The sequence below is a fragment of the Urocampus carinirostris genome, chromosome 15, assembly GCF_059441175.1.
Source record: "Urocampus carinirostris isolate Australia breed hairy pipefish chromosome 15, RoL_Ucar_1.0, whole genome shotgun sequence".
NCBI classification, from domain to species: Eukaryota; Metazoa; Chordata; class Actinopteri; order Syngnathiformes; family Syngnathidae; genus Urocampus; species Urocampus carinirostris.
This window is the reverse complement of record NC_142363.1, coordinates 9,878,116-9,903,341: the sequence shown is the minus strand read 5'-3', so window position 1 is coordinate 9,903,341 and position 25,226 is coordinate 9,878,116. Positions and strand designations below refer to the sequence as shown.

The 25,226-nt window shown below is 42.2% G+C and overlaps 1 protein-coding gene and 1 pseudogene across 2 annotated transcripts in view; both read left to right on the top strand.

The window, feature by feature from the left end:
• The window catches only part of shprh (SNF2 histone linker PHD RING helicase), a 33,584-nt gene that overhangs the window by 7,680 nt on the left and 678 nt on the right, over positions 1-25,226 (top strand). Inside the window, exons 7-28 of one of the 2 annotated variants that reach the window (XM_088355246.1) lie at positions 1,344-1,606; positions 1,728-1,808; positions 3,264-3,644; positions 5,974-6,304; positions 6,416-6,579; positions 7,313-7,569; positions 8,089-8,210; positions 8,275-8,363; positions 9,249-9,341; positions 9,402-9,509; positions 11,262-11,404; positions 11,469-11,642; positions 11,706-11,768; positions 13,242-13,467; positions 13,535-13,672; positions 16,648-16,749; positions 16,819-16,884; positions 19,255-19,443; positions 19,516-19,608; positions 19,682-19,768; positions 22,382-22,560; positions 24,084-24,164. In XM_088355246.1, coding sequence (XP_088211372.1) covers positions 1,344-1,606; positions 1,728-1,808; positions 3,264-3,644; positions 5,974-6,304; positions 6,416-6,579; positions 7,313-7,569; positions 8,089-8,210; positions 8,275-8,363; positions 9,249-9,341; positions 9,402-9,509; positions 11,262-11,404; positions 11,469-11,642; positions 11,706-11,768; positions 13,242-13,467; positions 13,535-13,672; positions 16,648-16,749; positions 16,819-16,884; positions 19,255-19,443; positions 19,516-19,608; positions 19,682-19,768; positions 22,382-22,560; positions 24,084-24,164 — 3,430 coding nt within the window. Of the gene's footprint in view, positions 1-1,343; positions 1,607-1,727; positions 1,809-3,263; positions 3,645-5,973; positions 6,305-6,415; positions 6,580-7,312; positions 7,570-8,088; positions 8,211-8,274; positions 8,364-9,248; positions 9,342-9,401; positions 9,510-11,261; positions 11,405-11,468; positions 11,643-11,705; positions 11,769-13,241; positions 13,468-13,534; positions 13,673-16,647; positions 16,750-16,812; positions 16,885-19,254; positions 19,444-19,515; positions 19,609-19,681; positions 19,769-22,381; positions 22,561-24,083; positions 24,165-25,226 lie in introns of both variants that reach the window. The other variant, XM_088355245.1, reaches the window with a different exon arrangement.
• Positions 16,244-16,369, top strand: LOC148351513 (U2 spliceosomal RNA; annotated as a pseudogene).

The following is a 25,226-nucleotide window of genomic DNA, read 5'->3' as shown; positions in this document are numbered from 1 at the left end:
GCTATATTGCATGGCAGAATAAAAGGACTTTATGAATGTTTTTTTTTTTAATTAAGTAACTTCTCTACTGTAAAAGTACATTTTCAATCAGTGAGTAATTACATTAAACAAGAGAAAATAAAAAAAATGTGAAAAAAATACAAAGCACATTTGAACAAATATAAACTTCATTTAACAGCTTTGTAATGAGCCAATGGATCCTGACTGCTCTTCAGTTTCCTCCTCTGAAGTCCCCCTTCTTTAATGATGGTTTTGAATTTATTGTTCGCAATTGCTTCTGCATCAAAAGTATTCGTGGAGGCACCCTCTTCATGCAGAGAAACATTTTTTTCTTCTTTTTTTTCCCTCCTTCTTGTTGTTGCGAACAGAAGATTAATTCATTCAGTGATACGGCCCCACAGCCGCATAGCTTTTACCTTCCTTGAACATGTCATGAAGTCAAACTTTTTGTCAGGTTCAAAATGATGTCAGGATGAAATAAGAGACTCTTTTTGAGTTACAAACAAACGTATTTATTCAAGAAAAGTAAGCACAACGGACAAGGTGACCGCACTCTTAGATTGCCAAGAAATAAATCCCACGGATTGAAGCATGAGCTCCTTTCTCATTCCGTTACATGGATTCTGATTGTAGGATAAAAAAAATCATGTGCGCGTAAGAGTTTTCTGATTGGTTTAGACAGGAATTACATCTTAAAATGCAGTGTATAATATTGGTAGCTAGATGGCGTGCGAGTATAATAAATTATCAATGAGGATGACTTGGAATGTGGGAGACAAGCTCTCGAGTGCGCTTCCCGGCACCAAAAACAAAACTTGTGTGTCTCTGTTCGAAGAAAGTAATGTGGGAGGCAAGGCGTTCTTTTGATCTTGAAGGCGTTTGCCTATGAACACCAAGTGAACACGTAAAACCACACACTTGTTGAGTATACTGTAAAATAAAGATATAAGAGTACAAAAGTTTAAGGGTATGTAAAACTACAAAAGTATAGAAGGCACATTTAAACCATAATTTCCCTTACACTTTTGTCGGCGATCCGAAGCATCTTCCTCTGCCTTTTTTGCCTAGCCGCTGGAGCGTTTGTTGACATGATGGCTTTTAGTGAAAATTATTTGAAAGATGTGCGCATAATGTAGGCCACAATGTTATTGAAACACAGGTAAACACAGGCAGAAAAGGACAGGCTACTTTTTAGCAAAACAGAATGCAGAACAAATGCATGATGAAAATCCACGACGTATTAAAACCATGATAAGTAAGAGATTACTGTGTACTGCTCTCCTTCTTTGAACCAACATAAAGTGAATTCCCCAAGAAGTTTACCATTTATTTTGTCTTTGCAGCGCTGCGTGTGATGCTGCTAACAGCTGTCCGGGAGACGCGCTCGGGCAAAGGGGCTTCGGTCAATGCCGCACTGACTTACGTGCGTGCTACATACGGCTGCGATCTGCTGAAGAAGCGCAACCACGTCAAAAAGACATTCACTAAGCTGATCAATGAAGGCCTGCTGGAACGGGTCAAGGGACGCGGCCTGGCCGGTTCCTTCCGCTTGGGCAAGAACTACAAGGATGCCCATAAGATGGCCGCCGCTGGGCTTCCATCTGCTGTAAGATCGCTGTTGGCCTCCGATCCACACGTCACTGAAGATCTTTTATAGCAATCACCTCGATATTCTTTTTGGATGATACACACTAGGGCTTGACTCATTGTTATTTCATTTCCACAAGGTGAAATTATGCGAGGGATCGCCCAGGAAAACCTCCCACAGACGTGCAAAGGAAAAGGCTGAGGCAGCGCTTCACAACTTTGTGAGTGCATGGCATAAATACCAACGTGAGAAATAAAGGAATTATTTTAAGAAGATTCTGACTTTTGCAAGTGAAATTAAACTTTCATGTAAAAAAACGAATTGCAATTTTGAGCTTAACTAAAAATTGAACTTTTTTAACTAAAAATTACAGTGGTACCACTACATACATGCTTAATTCATTCCAGGATCGTGCTTGTAGCTCCAATTGCTTGTCTAACAAGTGAATTTTGCCCAAATAAAAAAAAAACTAATCGGCCCGTTCCCAACCTCCCACAACGATCAAAGTGAACTCCAAAGAGCTATAAAACATCTTCCTAAACACTAAATAAAACATTAAAATCACAATTAAACATATAAAATGCAGTATTTACATATTATTAACAAAGTAGAATGAGGTCTTATGATAAGCACTTACCATGGAGGGACTCTAGTCGCCGTAATGAAGGTGTATGTTGTGCAGAAGTGTGAGTATAGGAGGAAGAGCGTAAGACTTTTGAGGATATGTAAGAACCTACTGGACCCTTAAAATAAAAGTTGCTGTAACTTTGAATGAATGTAACCAACATAATTTTTTTACAGCTACATTTTTTTGCCCGTTTCATTCATCACTGTCTTGTCCTTTTATCTGCACTCATAACGCTATCACTTTTAGAGCTCTTTGGAAAACAAAAATCATCCAAGGAGATTTGTCTTTGCGTGAGGCAAGTGTCATTAAAAAGAGGTGTCGCACGATCAGTTGCTACTTTTTTAGATTATTCTTTTCAACAAAAGCAGCAACTCCCTCTCACTTAGCAAGCACCTCTCTAATCTCCTTTGTAGACGCCAGCTATTCTGGTGCATCCTTCTCTTTGCTGTTTTTTGACAGAATAAATCCTCGCTTGAAAATTATTGCAGCAAAGCACTGTGTAAAATTGTCTGTGGCTTTGTGACCAGCTCTTGCTGCTTCCCAATTATACAACTTGGCTTGGTTACTCACACAAACATCGCACTCATGTTTTTCTATTATTTTTTGCTTCGTTTCAATTGTCATCATTCTCATTTTTTCTCATACACCTGACTGTTTCCCTTTCCAGATCTCATGGCTAAGGTCACAAAAAAGGTCACAAAAAGGAGATGCTATTAAATGCGATTAAAGTGAAGCTGTCAAAACGAATTTGTCGCAGATTACAGGAGGTATAACCAAGGACAAGGAATTAGGTGCCTAATGAGCTGGTGGCAATGAGCGGTCTTTAGCGATCTGTAGTGGTAGCCTTTGGGAATGCTCGTGAACTCGATTTTACTTCTTATAGGAAGCAAGATTTGTGTTAAAAAAATAATAGTACTGAAACTTTCGCATTTAGAGGTGCTCGTATAAAGAAGTACAGCTGTATGCTTAAACCACATGACAAAACAAATTCTAATCTGGCCTTATGTAGTTTACAGTGAAATGAAGACCCAGATGTTTTTTTTTCAGTGTGAAGATCTGGGCGAGGCCACCTTCCCAGCAGTAGCGCAAGATCCAGAGGAAGAGGCGGCACCGGCAGCACACGCCCGGCCGTGGGCGCTGCCTTTTAATGCGGCCGACTACCGCTTCGAGTGCATCTGCGGCCAACTGGGCCTTGTGGACTACAAGGCGCGTGTGCAGTGCCTGGAGTGCCAGCTGTGGCAGCACGCCTCATGCGTGGGCTACAAGGAAGAGAACCTGGGCACAACGCCCTTCTACTGCCCGCACTGCCTGGTGGCCATGACGCCCGTCCCAAGTGGCGCTACGCTCATCATCTCGCCTAGCTCCATCTGCCACCAGTGGCTGGACGAGATCAAGCGTCACGTCCGGTCGGCCTCGCTGCGCGTGATGGTGAGTTGGTTGTTGGCAGACTTAACGGCTCTTTGAGCTGGCTCTTTGAAGTGAAGGATGATGAGGACCCGGTTTCCCACTAGTCAGGAGCCGGCTCCTTTGTAGATAATGATGTGTTGTTGGCAAACATAACTGCTTTATGAGCTGGCTCCTTGAATTGAATGACAGGAGCTGTTTCCCAACCAATCAAGACCAGTCTCGCTTTCAGATAGTGATGTGTTTTTGTGCAATGGCTCTTTTACCCGGCTTTATGAAGTTAACAATGGAAGCGTCTCTGTTCGAGATAGCGATGTGAAATTGGTAAACGTGATGGCTCAATGAGTCCGCTCTTTGAATTAAACAACCAGATATAGCCCCATTTCAGAGAGTGATGTGTTGTTTGAAAGAACAACTGCTCTATGAGCTGGCTCTTTGAATTACATATGTCTGCTCCTATTTGAGATAGTGATGTGTCGTTGGCAGACGTAGCGGCTCTATGGGCCGGCTCCCCACCCATCGCTAATGTATCGTTGGCGTACATAACGGATTTATGAGCCTGTTCTTTGAAGTGAACGACAGAAGCTGTCTCTGTCTGAGATAGTGATGTGTCATTGGTGAAGGTAATGACTATAAGCTGGCTCTTAATGCTAAACGATGGGAACCGACTAAATTTGTTATATTGATGTGTAGTTGGCAAACGTAACGACTCTATAAGACGGATCTTTGGAGTGAACAAAAAGGGCCAGCTTCCACCGTTCAGGAGTCGGCTACCTTAGAGACGCTTTTTTCCTGTGATTGGTTACTTAAATTTGTTGAGTGTATAAAAAGTTCAAGTTGGTTTATATTTTATTATAAATATATGTCAATATGTACATATTTGAATTTATATTTCCTGTGTTTTTAGGGAAGCGGTCCAGAATTAGCTTTTTAAAAAGAATTGTAATGCAACAAATTCAAAGGGACAGTATGTAATATTTAGTACCTAGTGGTCAAATAAAAATATTTCTGTAAAAATAAAAACATTGATTTGAATACCAGGCTAAAATGCATAAAAAAATGTCATTAAAAAAAATCATAGGTTGAGAAATTTGAATTAAGAATCCCATGCGCAAGTCAACGCCATGTTACTCCCAGGTCGCACTTCTACGGGTGAAACAAAAAAGGCTATGTGTCTTGAATTTTACCCGAAGCTCCCCTTGTCTGAGGCTTAGCGCGACTTTGACATATATAACATTATGCATTACGTTTGGCCGAATCCTACCAATGGCAAGACAAAGACAACAGATGAAATGACGCTGCCTTCGCCAGCCATTTACTTTACTTTGTGCAATGCCACTGTAATGCCCAAGCATCACGTCCTCTCCCTCTACCGCCCCTTCGTGTTGCCCTGCCTCTTCTCTGCCCTCTATGGCTTGGTGTTTCAAAAGTCTACACAAAATAATGTACAGGGTAATTTTCTTAAGCGTAGTTAAGTTGCATGTACAAATGTAAATGTAGATTTTAACTTTTAGCACCAGTAGTATTGATTGTGGCACTACAGTATTGTCTTGCAATGTGTCATGATGCTATTAATTTAAATATCTATTAACAAGTCTGAAAGTATATCAGTCGCACTTCCTATGAAAAATGACAACCAAGTTGTTGAAAAGATGTAACTGTACTTCATCACTTGAGTGAATGCTAGAAGTTGTTCGAGAGGACCTCTTGCTCGTGTGCTTGAAAGCTGACAACAATGGCCAGGTACATTTGAGGAAAGCATAGTGCTGTTTGTCCATCTGGAGTTTCCATAGTGCTGGCACTGCCCCTCACTGGCACCAGACAACACAGTTCCAACTAGACCACTAGGAGCCACTAAATATTACATGCTGTCCCTTTAAAGTTTATTCTTATATTTCAGTTTATCTGTTGTCACACTGATTAGAAAATATTTCTTATTTACATTCTATTGTGTGTCTGTAGGTGTACCGTGTTGCTTGGCTTTAACATTGCTTGGTATAATAAATAAGTTTAAGTAAGTCGAAACTTCCCTGAAAAATGAAAAAAAAAAGAATTGCTATAATAATTTAGTAGAATAATACATTTGTTTTTAATTTAGGTTATTTTGTGCATAATGTTAAATAATAATTGGTATTATATGGAGTAAAGCCACAACAAAAATCTCGAGAGCCGAAAGAGACTACTTTTTAGTGAGTTGAGCCGGAAAAGTCTGTTCTCAAAAAAGAGAAGTAATCCTCATCACTACTGGTATGGAGCCTGCTTTGTCATTTTTAAAATTCAGCAGCCTTGCTCCTAAATTGACTGCTTCACGCCATCATGGCGTCATCACAATTTTGCTCAACTTCCCGGCCAGGTGTACCAGGGGGTAAAAAGGCACGGCTTCGTGCAGCCACACCAGCTGGCCGAGCAGGACGTGGTTATTACCACCTATGATGTGCTGCGCTCGGAGCTCAACTATGTGGACATTCCTCACGGCGATGGTGCTGGTGGGCGCCGCCTGCGACAGCAAAAGCGATACATGGCTGTGCCCAGCCCCCTAGTGGCCGTGGAGTGGTGGCGCGTTTGTCTGGACGAGGCGCAAATGGTAGAATGTCCTACCGCCAAAGCGGCCGAGATGGCGCTGCGCCTGGCCTCCGTCAACCGCTGGTGTGTTAGCGGCACGCCCGTGCAGCGGGGTTTGGAGGGTAAGAGGAATGCTGGTCCGGCCGTCTGGTCTGCTTTCTAAGATTCCACCAAGTGTTGCTTTCGTCCGGCTCAAATCCAACACACGCATGACCTTCCTTTCGTCTTTGCAGACCTTTACGGCCTGGTCCTCTTCCTGGGCGTGGAGCCGTACTGGGTCAAGCACTGGTGGGACCAGCTGCTCTATCGGCCATATCGTCGTGGCGACACGGAGCCTCTCTACAGTGTGGCGGCTCAGCTCTTGTGGCGCTCGGCCAAGAAGGACGTCATTGATCAGGTCAGTTTTTACGACGATGGTTCACAAATGGCACGATCCGTTCACCAACTTTTGCTGCCCAAAGTAGGGCCAAAAAAAGTTGATTACGTGGCCATGCAAGGGCCAGGAACCTTTTTGAATCAAATTTTTGAAGCTTTTTTTTTTTTTTTTCAACAAAACCGCTATACCCGCTCTCCAGACAAAAGCCAATTCCTCACCGCATTTTATTTCACTGTTTGACATTTGAGATTTTGAGAAAAATGTCTTATTTTATTTCACTGAGTGACTTTTAAGATTTAATAAGATTAATGAAATACTAATAATGCCAGAGCCTGTGTCCCATATCCCAAAATATACCACTTAAAATGTGTCCACTTGAGATTGTTGAGGCTTATTTTGTCATTTTTTTGTTTTTTTTTTCCTTATTCATATCATGAATAATGGTTTCAAAACAAGGTGCGAGCAGAGTTCTCATGTAATTCGTCACAAAAAAACTGAAAACGAGTAGGGTACACATGTATTTAGGGGAATGCGCTGTGTGTACAGAGATCCGCCCACCCTGACCCTTCAACCAATCAATTGCTCTGGGTGCTTGGCTGGCGTTTTCAGGTGTTTACAGTTTGTTCTGTGAATTTTCCTCATAAAGTGATCTCACAATAAACAGATTGATTCCATATGCAGGATTAAATAAAGACGTATTGCCAAAACAGGGTTTGTTGGTGTAACACCATGAGTGTAAACTGCTGCGTTCCAGATCCAGATCCCATCTCAGATGGAGGAGGTGCACTGGTTGCGCTTCTCCCCGGTGGAAGGCCACTTCTACCACCGCCAGCACGAAGTCTGCTCCCAGGACGCCCTGCTCAAGCTGCGCCAGCTCTCCGACTGGAGCCTGAAACTGGCCAGCCTAGATCGCCGCACCGTGGCTACCGTCCTCTGCCCGCTGCTGCGCCTGCGCCAGGCCTGCTGTCATCCCCAGGCCGTTCGCGGGCACTTCCTGCCCTTGCAGAAGAGGTGATGAACGAAAGCTTGCTGTAAATTTTTTTTTTGCTTCCGCTGCATGAGCTGGCTTATCCCTAGCATTACAGCTTTAGAGTGGAACTCGTATGAAGAAATGTTATTCCACATGCAGAATAGCCCATTATTTGATGGGTTCTACTTTTAAATCTACTAATACAGTCTAGAATCGGATACATAGTTTATACCTCAATAAAAAAATATAGGTTTATCCAATTTTCCTCATATAGTCTCTGCTACTTCAAAAATATGTTAAAATGAGATCAAAGAATCACACCGTGAGTAAATTGAGAAATGTCTTTAAACGAATTGGCTCTAATCCCGCTGGCAGGCGACAAGTGGGAAGCAATGTCTAAAGATGGGTCTTTGAGTCGATGCCGAAGGGGCCCTTGGCCCCATATTTAGCAGAAGGCTGAAAAAGCTGGAAAAAGGCCCTTTTGCGATATGTGGTTAGACACTGCTTCCAAAAAGCTGTCTTCTGGACCATGAGCATTGTGTCTTGTCCGGTGGGAGCAGCACGATGACGATGGAGGAGCTCCTCAAGTCCCTGCAGAAGAAATGTCGAGTGGAGTGCGAAGAGGCCCACAGACAATTGGTGTGCGCTCTCAACGGCCTGGCGGGAATCCATATCATCAGAGGTAGTCCCGTGAGAACGGCGACCCTGCTTTGTGCACTATTGAAGGATGCTTGGCCTCTTTGCAGACGAGTTTGAGCAAGCGGCGGACATGTACAGAGAAGTGCTGCGCTCATCCGAGGAGCACAAAGGACGTCTGAAAACTGATTCTTTGCAGGTAATAGAGCCGATGCCGTACGTGGCCTCCATTTGTGTAACAAGCGGTCAGCATGCCTGAGGCTCCTCTCACCAGACAATGACTTGACACTCAAAGTGCCGTATAAAAACATTAAGTGTACAATTGGGAAATAAAATCCCCTCCCGTTTCCCCACGCAACAGCCCGGAACACCAAATCCAAAGACATACACAATGGTTAAAATCAAAACAAATTCATTAAAAAAAGGTAATAATAATTAAACAAATATAATTATGTAAAGTCACGGACTAACTAAAGAAAAGGACCTTAGGGAGGCTTCTCCACACCGATAGGGATTGCATCAGATTGCAGCCGGCGGTCTACGCCCTAAATTAATTGAAAAAAAAAAAAAGTATATATTTTTTTTAAATCAATGACAGCATTAATAAATGAAAATGGAAAGACAAACGGGGGGGAACAAAAAGAAGAAAACTAAGAAAAGAAAAAGACGGAAAGGCAAGAGAAATGGAAAAAAGGAAGAAAAAAACAATAAAAAAGCAGGAAAGGGAAAAAAGAAGAAGAGAAAAAAATACATAACTATGACATAAAAATCTGAAATTGAAAGTCAAATGTACTACAATAAAAGGATAGGATTTAAACAAATCAAACTAAATGAGTACATTTTCAGCCATCAATCTGCACCCTACCTATTAAAAACTACAGAATTACAGAATAAAAAGGTGAACTAAAAGATCAAATATATCACAATAAAACGTTTAAAGTATAACAATTCAAACTACATAGAAATGATGAATTAAAAGCCATATTAAAAAAAGTTAACAATGAATCCAGTGTGCTGACACAGCAAGCGGGTGTCCGCCATTGTTTTTTTAAGGCTGTTAACAAAATGCCTTTATCCTGAACAGAGACTTCACGCCACTCACAATCTGATGGAGCTGCTGAACGCCAAGCACCCCGGGATTCCTCCCACGCTGCGAGACGATCGCCTCGGCGAGGAGGTGACCTTACGCTGTTCCCTTTCGAAGCGGCTCCCATTCTCAATGTCTTGCCGCTTCCAGGCAGAGCAGCTGCGTCAGCACTACATGACCAAATACGACTCGGAGGTGGCCGATGCCCACCAGGCCCTGCAGCCTGTCTTGACCAGCATCAAGGAGCTCAAGCGCAAAGTGAGCCCTCCATTGTTAAACACACAACACAGCAAACACACACACAAAAATACAGTAATCCCTCGGCTATCACAGTAAATAGGGACCAAACAAAATGAATCCGAATTGCAGTATAATGTCCTCTCTTGTACAACGAAATCGGAGGGCCTTTCCGAATAAGAAAGAAATTCAGAGGCTAGCTAGTGGCTGGCTAGCTGCACGCTAGGATCAGGTATCTTTGAATTGAGATCTGAATTGAGGTCAGGTCTGATCGATGATTAGAATTCAACCGTCTTCAATGTAGCGGTTTCCCATGATTTGTAACTCCAGGTCATCATGTGTAATGGACCTGGCGTTGGTGAGATAAAAGCTCGGCAGGAGTAGCTTGTGAGATTTGTTACGTAGCCTAGCCGCAGTAGACCGGACCTGCTGCCTCAGTCTCATCCCGAAAACAATCCACAGAGCACCCGCTGGTGAGCACTACTTCTTCGCGCTCTCTGACTTTACTCAGAGTCCGATTTAATTGATGAATTCATTTTTAATGTAACAAGTCTCTTAAAGCTAGCTGTCACCATTTGTTTTGGGTGGACCCATTGATTTATGCTCCAGCCCGTCTCTTTGACTAACAGCATACACCAGCCTATAACAGTAACACACACAGGCGGTCACGCCCATCCAACAGACACACAGCTCTTTGCCTCCGTAACAGCATTTGCTGTGTGCTGTCTGCTCCGAACACATTGCTCAATACTTTAACATCAATGGAAATAGAGACAATTCAATTCAAAATCCACAAAGCAGTGAACCTGCCATAACCGAATCGCAAAGTAGTGATGGATTACTGTATTTACTTTTAGTGAAACAACAAACATGATAAGAATATACTTCAAATTTGTAATGTTAAAAATAGTTAATCATGAAACACATCCCTGAAAAACACGGGAAATCTAAATTAAAATATGTACGAAGGTGCAAATAAATATGAGGAAATACAAACTTTTTATGCAGCCAACAAATTTAAAGTCAAACGACAACACAGAATCCCTGAAAAAAAAAGCATATTGTTCTCTCAAGAGAAAAAAGTGTGTCCGAGAGCCGTTTTAACCTTCTTCTTCTATCCATGAATTCAATGGGAAAGTCGTTTTGGTACGAGGTCATTCAGAAGAAAAAAAAATTTGCCCTATGATTACACGCATGAAGTTTGGTCTGCATTATACCGGGGTTTAACGTTAGTATATCGCAGAAATTGAGCTACTATTGATCAGTTGACAAATATTGCTGATCTAATTTGCTCAGCATTTGATGCAACAGGAATCGAACCCGAATCGTGGAGGTAAGAGCGCCAAATCCTGACCACTTGGCTACTAGAATAAATGTCAAAGGAAAAGGCATTGCATTTTATCTTACTGTCACTCTATTTTTACTCACAGTGCCACATTGTACATTGTTGTAATAAAGTTGTTTGTTAAAGACTTCAGCCACAATAAAGTTGTACAACAAGATACCGTGAGTAAAGAATAGTGTGATAATAAGATAAAACCAAATGCCTTTTCCTATGTTACCTAGATCCCTGTGGTCTAGTGATAACACAGTTGATTTGGGCTTATGATTATTATTGTTATTATTACTAGTATTATTGGACCGGACCGCGAGAATGTCGTCACATACTAAACCGGTTAATTGTACAGAAAAGGGTGCCGACCCCTGATTGACGGAACCCGGAATGTAGCCGCAAAATGAATGCATCAGAACTGCCCTCTTGTCTCTATCAAGGTCAAGCTAAAGGCCCCCTGGTGGCCGGAGGTTATCCAACGGGCGCTAGGTGGCGCCGGTGACGACGAGCTGGTGGGCCGTGTCAAGAACGAGCTGACGCCCGGCTACAAGCAGCAAAGCCACAAGCTCTCCATGGCTGACAAGTAAAGTCTGGAAAAATCTGAGCTCTCCCACCCGGAACCACCCAACCCGCCGTCTCCTCCGCAGGTTCAGAGACTCTCGAGGACTCCTGTTCCTGCTGACCACCCAGATGGAAGAGCTGATGCGGTCCCAGGAGACGGTGCGGGATTCCGTCAAGAGCCTGGAGGGGCCCGCCTCCCAGAAAGTGATTGACGAGGCCACAGCCTGTCACCTCAGGCCACTGAGACTGCCGCTCAACAAGTGAGACTTGCAGACCGAAAGGCTTCAACCTTCTCTGAGCGGCCTTCTCTTCTTCTCTCCTAGTTGCGTGTTTTGTAAAGCCGATGAACTCTTCACCGCCTATGAGTCCAAACTCTTCTCGCACACGTAAGTGACAGGCACTTTTCTCCGAGTTTTATTTTTTGTCAAAAAAGGCTTGAATATAGTCTGAAACCATGAGAAACCACTTCCTGTGAAGTTTCACATCAATCAGAGATCTTTAACCTTATGTAGGGTTCGCATCTCCAGTGACCTGTTTCAAGGTTACAAATTGTAATAGTTGTTGTGTCTCTGGGACCATGAAATGAAATTGGAATGGAAATATTCGGCCATGGCTGCATATTAGGTTTTTAGGAGGTGTATTAGTTATATTGAACAATACTCCTTTCTTTTTGGTGGTCAGGACTGAGTTAGACCGCGGGGCAAGCGTGACTGGATTATCAGCAAGCCGAACCCCCAGCCGATGATGGGGAAGCAGCTGCCCTCAAGTCAGTTGAGTCAGTTGTTTTGCTCCCACAATCAAGAAAAAAAGCTGGTCAAGGATGCAGCTGGCTTAGTGAGGGAGGAGATGTTCTTGTTTTGGGAGAGGGTCAATATCCCCACAAAGGCCAAACAGCCAGACGCTTTCTTTGTTGAATTTGCAGAAGCCATACTTTTCATTTGAATTCTTGCCTTTGCCCAAATAACATCTGAAACTGAGTTGGAACAAAAATAGCTATAGAATATGTTACTAAAATAGAGTTTACCACACAAATAGACATGCATTTTTCTTTCAATGTTTTACACTCTATGTGAGTCTTTTGAAACCACATTTCGAATGCACTTTTGAAAGAAATATTTTCAAAACACAGCTGTTTCCTTGTAAGTTAAAATAAGTCCTTCAAGAAACCTCTTAAATATGTCAGATCAATCTGAAACTTCACAAGGTGTGTTTTCTCATGGTTCCACACCTTACTCTGGCCTTCGCTCTTTGGACAAAGTATTTTTGAAATTCTCCCTATCCAGTAATCCCTCGTTTTTTGTGGGGGTTGTATTCCAAAAACGTCCAGTAATAGCCAAACCCTGCAAAGTAGAAATCTTTGTTTCTCCATTTTTTATTACTCAAGAACAAACCCAATTTACAGGCTTGAGTATTTAACTTTCTGAAAATATTTTACAAATGACTTCTGTACTGTTTAATAATTTCAAAAATCATGCATGTTTTATTACATTTATGGATTTAGGATACAATCCGCTTGATTTTTTTATAATAGTTTGCCGCCATCATGTGGATGTTATGGAAAATTGCATTTACCTTTGGATTCTGTCCTACAGAAAACATATTTTTGTCTATCATCAAACATCCTTGAAAAAGCGTCAGGGAGTCATTAGGGAGCGCTAAAGATCTGCATGTGGCTCCGGAGCAAGTATAGCGGGTTAGGAAGTTCAAGTTTGTTGGCGATAGAAAGCTTCTTCCTCTGATTAGCCAATCAGAATGCAAAACACAGTGCACGATTAAAATCTGCAAAGTAGCGAAACCGCGATAAGTAAACCGCAACACAGCAAGTGATTACTGTATATAAGGACCACCCTACCCTGCAGGGTGAGAGGCCAGACGGCCATCTTTGAGGAGATGATCGAGGAAGAGGAGGGTCTCCTGGATGAGCGACTGCCGGCCACTGGCCGAGGACTGCGGGCTGCGAGCGAGACAGAGCGCGCCCTCAAGGCCGTCCTGGCCTTTGCCAAGGCCAAGCGTCTTGATGCCGCCCTGGTGGAAGAAGGCACTGCCTTCATGGAGCTCTTCGACGCCTGGAAGAAGGAGTATAAGGTGGGTTGGTACATAAACAGAGCCAGGGCCTCGGTGATCGAGTTGACCAGCCAGCCGCCTCCGTCAGGTGCTGCACGAGTACTGGATGGTGTTGCGCAATCACGTGTCCGCCATCGACGAGCTAGGAATGGCCACCGAGAGGCTTCGCATTAGACTCCCGGATGAGCCCAAGCCAAAACTGCTGCACATCATCGAGCCGCACGAGGTGGGTTAGGTGTTCCTTTTTGTTGTTGTTGTTATAATCAATCAACAGTCATACCTCAATAGTATGACATCACGCGCATAACACTATGTAGACCGTTAGTCGGCCATACTGAATGAGTCCGACAGATGTGGTTGATTGTATCATGGTTTTACACTGTCATGTTATCGGCTGTTTTAATGAAAGTGGTAGTTGTAAGGCATCATTTTTGCGTCTCTCTTCTATAATTACCTCTCAGGGCACGAGAACGGTAAGGAATTGTCGACGAAGAGGTGACAAACGTGGTTTTCGGGGCTTAGCAGAGCAGACCTAACACCCAAATTGTATGCATATTTGAGTGTTTTAAACATTTTGTAAACCGTAGGTGATCAGGAACACAAAGTTGTATGAGAATGAATATAGGAAACCTTGGTCGTACATCTTGTTGACTGTCTTTTGTTAAACAGTTAACTTAACTTGTCAGGCCAGGCATTTGTATTTCCTGTCGAGTGCGTTCTATAGCATTAGAAGCACTTGGTGTCTTCCTGACGCTAGTTACCAACTATCTCTCTTTATGCAGATTTTCTCCCTATAAGTCAAAAACAGAAACCTTTATTTACATATTGTAAATATACAGCCTCACATTGAACTAGTTTATAACTTTTTACTGAACTTATATTGAACAGGCAAACCATCTGCCTTGTACTCTGTGAAATATCTTTCAGACATCGAAGAGTGTAATTTCAAAAAAGCATGAAAGTACAAAAACTACAGAGCATGACAATTTGTGAACATTGTCTCGAAACGTAGTCTGCAAAATTTGTCTAACAAAACAACAATGTAAACATACACATACCCATCCAACATGGTTGCCACCAATTGAGTTGCGTAAACCACGTGACAAGGAACCATCTATATTCAATTATCTCTAGACAAGAGAGTTTCACTATACGAGATTGGAACAAAAACTTTGCTCAACATTCAACGTAAATCCAAGTTTGGATCATTCCTAGAGGCTACCAGTAGAGACTGCTCGAGACCGCTCACTGCCACAATCAGCTCGTCCCAGTTAGCGCGTCGGCTTCTTGCCATCAGACACTTGATCTTGCGCACTTACTTTTATCTTTATTCCTGTATTCAAATTTCATCGCTGAAAGATGTTGAAAGGTTCGATCTCCAAACAGAGTCTGACGTGGTGTTGGACGAGTTTCTCTCGTAAAATCCATGAGGCTGGGGTTATATAAGGGGGATATCAACAGAAAAAAAAATGTTTGCAGCACAATTTTTAAACTTCCTTCTTTTTGTGCGTATGTTTTTTTAAAGTTACTGTAATGTCAAATATAACTACAGTAAGTTCTTACATATCAACAGTCTCTCTTGCTTCGTCAATCCTCCCTCTTCTTTCACAAGCTATTCGAGATATGACTGCAATTTTGGTATGAATGAGCTCGTGTAAAGAGGTGCAACTGTGTTTTCTCTTTGTCTTTCGTTTTGAACTCCACCCCTCTGTGCTTCGCACAGAGCTGATAACCACCCATATTTGCCAATCGTACGCTTTCAAAATAAAAACAAAGGCGAAAGAGAAAGAAAATCATCTCGAAGGGAGTCGACTCCATAACGGTGGGGAGCCAACTTCCGTCGTTCACTTCAAACAGTCGGCTTATTGAGCCATTTTGTAAAAGGGAGACAGCAGCTCCCGTGTTATTTTCGATTGTTCTCGATTGTTCTCAGCTCAGGGATGCTGCTGGAAATGTGAATTTCCCTTCGGGGATGAACAAAGTATCTATCTATCTATCTATCTATCTAGAAATAAATTATTTTAAAGTTTTTTTTTCAGAAAATACATCAAAGAGATCATAGACATCATTGCAAGAAACAATGTATTTTTTAATTTCCACTGTGGCCAGAACAAGCATGTAATTGTAGACAACAGATAAGACCAAATATTATCAATAGCAACTGTTTACAAAACATTGCTTGGAAAAAACAAATCTCTCCACCCAGTGACTGTGTGGGTCACAAAGGACGAGGAACTCGAACGAAACAAATTTTGGCTGGGTTCATCTCCCTCCTGGGAAACTTCCTCGATCCCTTGGACGATTGGAAATCTCAGTGATCTGAGTGGTGAGCTACCCCAGACCAAGAATTCAAGAAAGATCTGATTTAATAGAGCTTCACATCACAGTCACGCTAGGAATTGGATTATCCCTTTGATCTTGACTGTGGATTCATGAACTTTGAGAAACCAGTGATACCAATATTTGTGGAATCCCCGTGAATTGGAAAACATCAGTATTGTGTTATTTTTTTCTTGTCATTCATTTCAATTTCCATTGAAATTTGAAGTGTATGACTTTAAGTTCCGACACGGAGCAGATTTAGGTTGATTCTTAACCCCTATTGGTGCGCATAACAGTACATTTTGTGACTAATAATAGGTTGTCAACAGCAATTAGAGTATAGGACTTTTCATCAAATTGAAATAGAAATAAAAACAGAGTTAGGTTTGGTTAATCTTGGTTTACTATCTAGTCTAACACCGTAAACCAAATAAGTGTTATTTTACTATAATTTATGTTAAAAGTTGTCCATTGTCTTGCTTATTGATCATTCAATTTTGAATCTGGCGTTTCCTCAATCAGGAGATGGAATAAGAGCTTGCTCTGTCCACTCCACGCACCGGCCCGGTATTGCAGTACCTCCGGGAACGGTGCATTCGCAATGATCGCAGCAAGGCTTTAAGGCTAGGACCTTAGCTCGGCCTTTTGGCTGAGAGTAAGAGTCCCGGCTCCTAGGCTTTGTAGCGTATTATGTACTGACCGATAATGGATAATGAATAACGAAGATAGAATAATAATCCTTAAAAAATCCCCCCCCTATTCATTTTACCACTCTTCAAACCTATAACTAGTCCAGGAGATTTGGTTAGTTCTGTCTAACAACATACGTGCTAAAGTTACGTTCGAGAACGACACACATATTTCTTTTTTTCTCGGCAGGTGGAGCAGAACCGAGCCAAACTTCTCAATGATCAAGCCGTGGCCAAGTCTCAGCTGCAAAAGAAGCTGGGACAGTGTCTATACCTGAGCAACCTGGAGAAGGTGTGTGTGTTCATCCCTCCTGTCTAGCGCTGCCCCCTGCAACTGCCCTAATCTCTGTTCCAGTCACAGGACAAGTCAACTGGCGGCCTCAACCCAGAGCCATGTCCCATATGCGCTCGGCTTCTCGGACAGGAGGTGAGGCCGGGTGTTATGCTCTAGGGCTACAAGTAACATTATTTCAATAGTCGACCAGTTACCGACTATTGAAACGATGAAATAGTCAGATATATATAGATTTTCCTTAAATTTAGTATGAAGTTTGATTTGATTATGTAAGGAAAAGGGGGTATGAAGAAAAATACTTTTGTATTTTACATACTGCAGATTCGTACAGAAATTAAATAAAAATCTAAAACCAATTAGGCGCAGTGCTTGGTGAGTAGGAACATAAATCCTCTAATAAACCTTTGTTGATTTTTTTTAGGGACGTGCGAATAAATAATACATTAAAATTGAATATTTATATCTCTGGTATCCAAGAACAGGCTCATTATTAGCAGTAAAACAATAAATAAAACTAATATTGTGTTTTTTTTGTCAAGTACATTTGGTGGTCAACTTCTAAGTCTGTGACAAAAGTGAAGTCAAGTCGTGTTTATTTGTATAGCCCTTAATCACAAAGAGTCTCAAAGGGCTGCACAGACCACAGATTATTGCAAACCACAGACTATTATTAGACCATCCCCTGATCTAAAACCTACATAATGGGTTAGGGTTAGGTATATGGGAAATTAGATAGATAGATAGATAGATAGATAGATAGATAGATACTTTATTCATCCCCTAAGGGAAATTCACATTTCCAGCAGCATCCCTGAGCTGAGAACAGTACAATAATAAAGCCAAAAGAATACAATATACAAATACCCAGTGTGACGTGCAAATGCAATTATATAGAGTGAGCAAGTCCATGATGATTTTGTATACCACCCACAGAACATTAAAATCACATTTTAAGCTAACAAGGAGCCAATGCAGGTTAGCTAAAATCGGGGTAATATGATCAAACTTTCTTGTCTTAGTTAAAAACCTCGCTGCAGCATTTTGTACCAGCTGAAGGCTCTTGATTTTGGACTTTGAATTATAATCCCCGCATCCGACTGATACAGCACAGGGCGGATTTTAGCAAAGTTGTGAAGATGGAAAAAAGCCGTTCTAGTAATATTCTTAACGTGTGTTTGAAAAGACAGATTTGGGTCAAATATGGCACCTACATTTTTGACTGAGTCACTCTGGGTGATATTACATGTGTCATTGATCAGAGCTGTTTTTGAGAACAAGTCGTGGCATTTAGATTGACTCATCTGCGGAGCAATAAAATCGGATATTATACTTGAGAATAATATCACCTAATGGAAGCATGTAAATGCTGAAAAGAAGGGGGCCAAGTACTGAACCCTGCGGAACACCACAGGTAACACTAAAGGGCTCAGATGTCATTTCACCATATTTAACACAGTGCGTCCTATCTGATAGGTAGGATCTGAACCATAAGAGGACGGTTTCTGAGAGACCAATCAAAAGAACTTAACTATTCTCAACAGAAATCAAATAGTTTTAACAACTGACGTTTGACGTTTTTCACGTTTTAACAACTCATGTTCTTAAGACTGCATGCATTTAATTTCAAATACGTTTGTCAGGCACAGTTTATCATACTGTTTCTGCTCTCTTTTATAGCAAAATATATGCGTATTAAATGTACAAGTACACTTATGTCATAAAAAAACATATCGGCTTAAATGTTTCTTAAATCATAGCGAGTCAGTCTGCATTTTGCTCAACTGTCTGACGTGCTCCTCAAACGCTAGTGCGTCACCGAGATACTACCATGATACACTAGGTCGGTTTTATAAACTTTGCAAGTAGTTTTTTGGGGGGGCGTATTCAGGTTAATAATGCTCCCAACTTGTAGATGTTTTGGTCTGCATATTTGATGTTGACATTGCCATTTCTATTTGTTATCGCTCAAGACAGAGTCACTGTTGCGCATGTGCGACCCTAAGCAGATATTAAAATTATGTGTAGAAAATGTACAATCATGTCATCAAAACCGCATTGGCTTCAATGTTACTTAAGTATTACCGAGGTGAGTCAGACTCCGTTTCGATTAACTGTCCCGACTTGCTCTTTGAATGTTCATGTGTCATCGAGCTACTGCCGTAAAACGCAGTGTCTGCTTTGCAAACTTTGTAAGTAGTCTTTAAATTTGCGATATCCAAGCCTAAAATGTCTCAAAATTTAGAAATCCTGGTCGCCGTACTTGATGTTGATGCCGCCATTTCTGTTTGTTTCTGTTCAAGACAAAGACACCATTTCTTTCAGAAAAGGTTATATTCATGCAGAGATGCTTCAGTCTGTTGGAAAAGCGTGTTTGGCGACAAAAGTCGACAATAAATACCATTGGCGTCTATTTCTTTTGTTTTTTTTGTCGACAGTATCAACTAATAGTTGCAGCCCTATCGTGCTCTGATGGCATTTCATGTTCTGCCCCTTTGTCCGCAGTGGGCGGTGCTGACGTGCGGCCACTGCTTCTGCAACCAATGCATGGCCATCCTCCTAGAGCAGTACAGCGTGGGCTCACGCCGGAGGGCCATCAACTGCGCCATCTGCAGGCAGACCACCTCGCATGCCGAAATTTCCTATGTTTTCACCACCCAGGATGCCAGCCAAGACCAGGAAACTCCAGTCAAGGTCTGGCAAGCAAAAGCCCATCTCTGATTCTGGAGTCAATTGATTTGCACAATTCGGCTTTATGTCGTGCAGGGAAGTCACTCCACCAAAGTGGAGGCGGTGGTGAGATGCCTGCTAAATATCAACGCCAGCGACCCGGGCGCTAAGTGTTTGGTCTTTTCCACAGTGAGGCCTCGCCATCTCCTTTTTTTTTTTGCATTCAGCACTAAGTACATTTGGCTTTCTTCTCACTTGTCAGTGGCAAAGCGTGTTGGACATCATCGCCAAAGCACTCTTTGACAACAACATGGAGTTTGCACAAATCAACGGAATACACAAATTCCAGGTGGGTCAAGGCTGCTGCCTTTTATTTTCAGGCAAGGGCATAGCTTTGGTCTTGGCATTGGTGGGAACAAAATCATAATGTAACACGTTGACACAACTGCCACAAATTATGAACTCTCATATAAGCCAATATCACATCGAAACCAACACCTTAAAACTACTTTAAGATTGTAACAATGTTCTATACATTTTCTGTACGACTAAAACCCACAATACGAATCTCCATGATTATTAACACATCCGAGCTTGTCGGCATCTGAAAACATACTTATTCTGGGAATGGGTCCCTTAATGGGATGGTACGGAATATTTTACCACTGTATCTCACTGTATTTTGTAGTGCAAACGAAAAAGTATGCTTAAATCTAATCAAAAATCTTAAATATGCATAATGTGAGGAAACAGTAAATGTTTTTTTGCATAAAATATATACATATATATATATATATATATATATATATACATACCCGGTACATTTCAATTATTTTCTAAGATAGTGCATTTTGAAGACACTCTGTCTTTGTCATCCTGAGCTGTGACATCAACAGAGGAACATCAGGTGCCTCGCCAACCCAATTACGGGTCTTTTTTGCAAAGTTTTGGCAGTTTTTGTGGAGAATGCCTTGGCGTTCTATCACTGGTGGATGCAGTATAGTTCAGATCTTGGCCATACTATGTCAATGATGGGGGCTGACTGGCAAAAAAAACACTCAGAGAAGGGGGCCCAACTGGGACCAGTCAATGAAAGGCAGCAGCAACCTCAGCAGAGAAACGTGAGGCTGGCCCACCCAAAAACACGGGGTGAGCAGCCAGGCTAACCATAAACCGACAGCAAAAAGCGGAAATGGTGACAAACACAAAGCCGGCCGGAATAAACAAACCAAGGGACACAGAAAAACTGGCGCTCAAGCCAGGCTAGCCAGTTAAAATACAGGAAGTGTGCAGCAATGGCTACGGTGATAAACACGAAGGCAGCTGAGAATAAACCAAGAGACACGGAAAAAACAGCTTTATTGCCAGGCTAGTCAGCCAAAGAGCACACTGTGGGCAACCACAGAGCACCAAAAAAACAGCAAAGCCTTCAGCAGCCCTGAAGCCAAGCCAAGCAGAAATGGGCTGTATGCAATCGCTGTTTACTAGAACAGTCTGTTTCAGAGAAGGCCTCACGAGTTGTGTTAATGGGATTCACCATTTTGAAATCGATGTGTTCCTTCAATTACACCATAGCTCTACCGCAACATACAGTATTTGCATAATTTTAGGGAGGAACTACACAACTTGTTATGTGCCTACTAAAAAAACATTTCAAAACACAAAGAAGAATACAAAATTCAGAGACTCAAAGTGACCATATATTTTTTTTCCGAGAGGGGGGGAGGATGAGAGACTCAGGAGGACGGATTCAATGGCATTGGCTATGGCACGAATACAGACGACAAGACTGCTTACCCAAACCACACTACCGGGGGCTGTGTTAGAAGCAAAGTGCCACTGCGGGAAAATCAGCAAAAATGCAAGGAGCCTCAAGGTACATCAACCCAGGACTATCTGTGTTAAAGGGGAAAGCACATGCAGCGCATGGTGGAAACACTCAGTGAGACGTAGGACTCCAGTCAGGAAGCACCCCACAGTACAGGAGACCTCTCCGCATCTGCCGCAATCCTCAACCACAGAGTCCCATGTTACACAACCCTGGTGGAGTAAGCCGGCTCTGGATTAGGAGGGACATATTTAGCTGGGGACCAGGAGAAGATGGGCAGTGACTGGCCATCACTGCCGGCCCGCAAACTTGAGGGCGTTGTGGCTCGGGGTGGAAACGCCCAGTGACGGTTGGACACCACCTGATGACATCTTCTCCTGGTTGAAAGCTTCAGTCACTTTTTTGGGTGACTGTTAAGAGTGGCACTATTTTGTGTATGTTTTAATTTGCCCAGCCTTTAACAAAGAAAAAAAATGAAAATATTGTTTCCTGGTTAGCCTTGCTGCACACTGCCTGTATTCTAATTGGCTAGCCTGGCTTGAGCGCCCATTTTTCTGTGTCCCTTGGTTTGTTTATTTGGAAGGAGAAAAGGGAATAGAAAGGAAAAATCAAAAAAGGGAAAAAGCTATCATGCGCACGCGCGCTTCAGCAAAGATCCTGATTTAACCCTTTCTACGCTGCTCGGTGAACAAGACGCTGCTTGATCCATTTTGGAGGGGATGAGCACATAACATAGGTGGGGACAAAACAATATTAGTGGGGACACATCACCTTAATGCCGCAGGCTGGAGACGACCACGAGGGAAACCCCGCACTCGATGGCTCGACGTCGTTGCGGGCGACCTCCAACAACACAGAGTTGCTGTAGAGGATGCAGAACAGCTGGCACAAGACCGCCAGCATTGGAAAAACCTGGTTCATCTGATCGGCTCAACGCACAGGGACGGGACCCCCCGACCTTCGCTGGAGCAATAATCAATCAATAATCATCACCTTAATCCATGCCAAAATGACATCAAAGTTGTCAGCAAAGTGCCAGTTGCCTAAAACCGTCGGGGCTTCGACTTAGGGGGCTGGGATTTGCCTGTGCTGCATAAGCTAACGCATCTTTCTGCCTTTCTTTGGCGCCGGCAGGAGAACTTGAGCGCCTTCAAGTACGACGAAAAGATCAACATCCTGCTGCTGCCCCTGCACACTGGCTCCAACGGGCTCAACATCATCGAGGCCACCCATGTCCTGCTGGTGGAGCCCATCCTCAACCCTGCCCACGAGCTGCAGGCTATCGGACGCGTGCACCGCATCGGGCAGACAAAGTCAGTTTGCTCCGCTCTCATTTTCTATTGGACGAAAACGGACAGGTTTAGCGAGTTTGTCCAACAAAAGGGAAGTGTAGGAAAATAGTTTTTTTGGGCATGTTCGATTCTACTATTTTGAAATGAATGTGTCTTTCTCCTCCGTGCGTCCCCCACCTACTTCAGTTTTGGTAAAAACACGCTGGAACAGAGTACTTCTATTGAGGTTTTTTATTACGATAAAACAAACAACATAAACAAATAAAACAAAATGGACAAAATATATTCTCGGCTTGTTCCAAATACCATGTCCACTAAAAAAAGCATCTGCAGTATTTAAGACATAGGCATGCTTTGAAAGAAGAGTCTTTGTGCATAATGGAAGTTTACCAAGTGACCTTATTTTTAACCGTGTGCAGATGGGTTACTTAATTGGAATTTGAGAGTGTCTTGGCATGGTTCAGCCTTAAACAACATCACCCAAAAAGTGCAATGAATGCACAATGACTAGACGAGACATTGACTTAACACAACCAAAAATAAATGCTTCACTCAGGTAATCGTGAAATATATTAACTACTACTAAATGAACAGCGTTGGGTGCGTTACTGAAAAGTTATTAGTCACAATTACTAGTTAATTCATTTAAAAAGTCATTTTTACCCCCCAGATTTCTGACACCCAAAAGTACCAGATTACTCTGAAAGTAACTATCTAGTTACAAGTTACTATATATATTCTCATTGAAGCTGACCTGATAAAACTGCTTTAAAATAACCACATAATAAAGAAAATAGAAGAAAGGGTGTACACCAACCTGTGGAACTCTGAACCCTTCATATTTCTTGGCTAGTGAAATCTCGAAAGCTTGCAAAAAGACAATTAGCTGAAACAGTCTATATCCAATTTTTCTTCCTGTAAATGATGTGCTCATATTTTCCCCATTGCTTCATTGTTCCTGTATAAGCGCCTCCCCTCCCCAACCGCTGCCTACCATTCGCTACTGGTGACACTCAAACAAATTTGTGCAAATAAACGGACCCCCTGATTTCAGTATATTATTTTAATAGTTGTGAATACGGCTTAGATGTGAGTATTTATATTAGGGAGGATATCAGTCGGAAAAAGTTCAGCGTTCTCATACTCTGCTTGAGATGGCATCACCGTATCTGTATCCATTTGGACTTTGTAGGTCAAAATAAACACACCCACCCTTCTTGGATGTTGCTACTGGATTGAGAGCTGTATGTTAAACTCAAGCGCGAAGGGGGAAAAGTTGGCAACCGTAGGACGTTGAAATCTGTGATCTGCTTTTAATAAGTAGCGTTGTAACGCACCATGTTCTGACAACAGTTGAGTAACCAAATTTTATTAATGCTGCAGCACAGTACTTGTTACTGTTCTTTTGTAACGCGTAAATGAATACTGTGATTTAAATGGATCCAAATGGATAGAACTGCACTGAACTGTTGCAGAATGTGTGAGGATTGTTGTGGCCTATCAGCATCACCACTTCATGCTTTGTCTCCCTCCCTGCCCCCAAGGCCCACCTTTGTGCACCGCTTCCTGATCAAGTCCACCATCGAGGAGAGGATGCAGGCTATGCTCAAAACTGCCGACAAGAGGTAAGAAGAAAATATTTCACTTTTTGAAAACATACGTTAGGTCGCAGCTCCGCTAATTCCAAGAGGGTCTGTGAGCTGCCGATGTTGCTACCAGCCAGGGCCAAAGCATCTGTGCCTCCATTTTTGTTGTTGTTGTGCTTACAATGTAAGCTGATTGGTTTATAGTCTAACAGATAGTCAAAGTAGGAAGAGAAGACATCAATGGATTTTGAACGTGCAAGAAGAACAGGAGAAGACTGTACAAACTCTTAAGATGTACCATATCCGACTCAAAGGGTCAATTGTTAGGTTTGTAGTTTAAAAGACACTCAAAATGCAAAGAGAGCAGGAGAGGACAATACAAACCCTCAACATATACACTATGTGGCTTGAAGGACCAATTGTTTAGGTTATGGATTAGTAGACACTCAACATAAGTAGAGAAGACATCAATGAATTTTAAACTTGCGAGGAAAACAGGAGATGGCCGTACAAAACCCCCAATATGTACAATTTTCAGCTTGAAGGACCAATTGCTTAGTTAATAGTTTAGTAGACACTAAAAACAAGAAGAGAATACATTCATGAATTTCAAATTTGCAAGGAAAACAGCAGAGCTGCACAAATATCCTAAAGAAATCCAACCTGTTCTAATGGTTGATGGTTCGGATCTGGCTCAAACAACCAAATTATAAGTTTATGGTTTAACAGACACCCAAAATAAGATGAAAGAGATAAGTACCTCATGTGCACCCCCTTAGCAAGGTTATTTTCATTTTCCTCACCCTGAGGTTTTTGACTTTTTTCCTTGCCCTCGTGTCGGTTTTAAATCAGAGCATGTTGTATGGTGCTCTGTGCAGCCCTTTGAGACTTTTTGTGATTAATGGCTATACAAATAAACATGACTTGACTTGAACTTACAAGCAGAACAGGAGATTACTATACAAAAAACCCTCTAGATGTACAATGCCCCGCTCAAAGGACCAAATGATAAGTTTATAGTTTAACAGACACTCAAAATAAGGACAGAAGACCTCAATTAATTTTATACCTGTAAGGAGAACAGAAGAGAATCGTACAAAA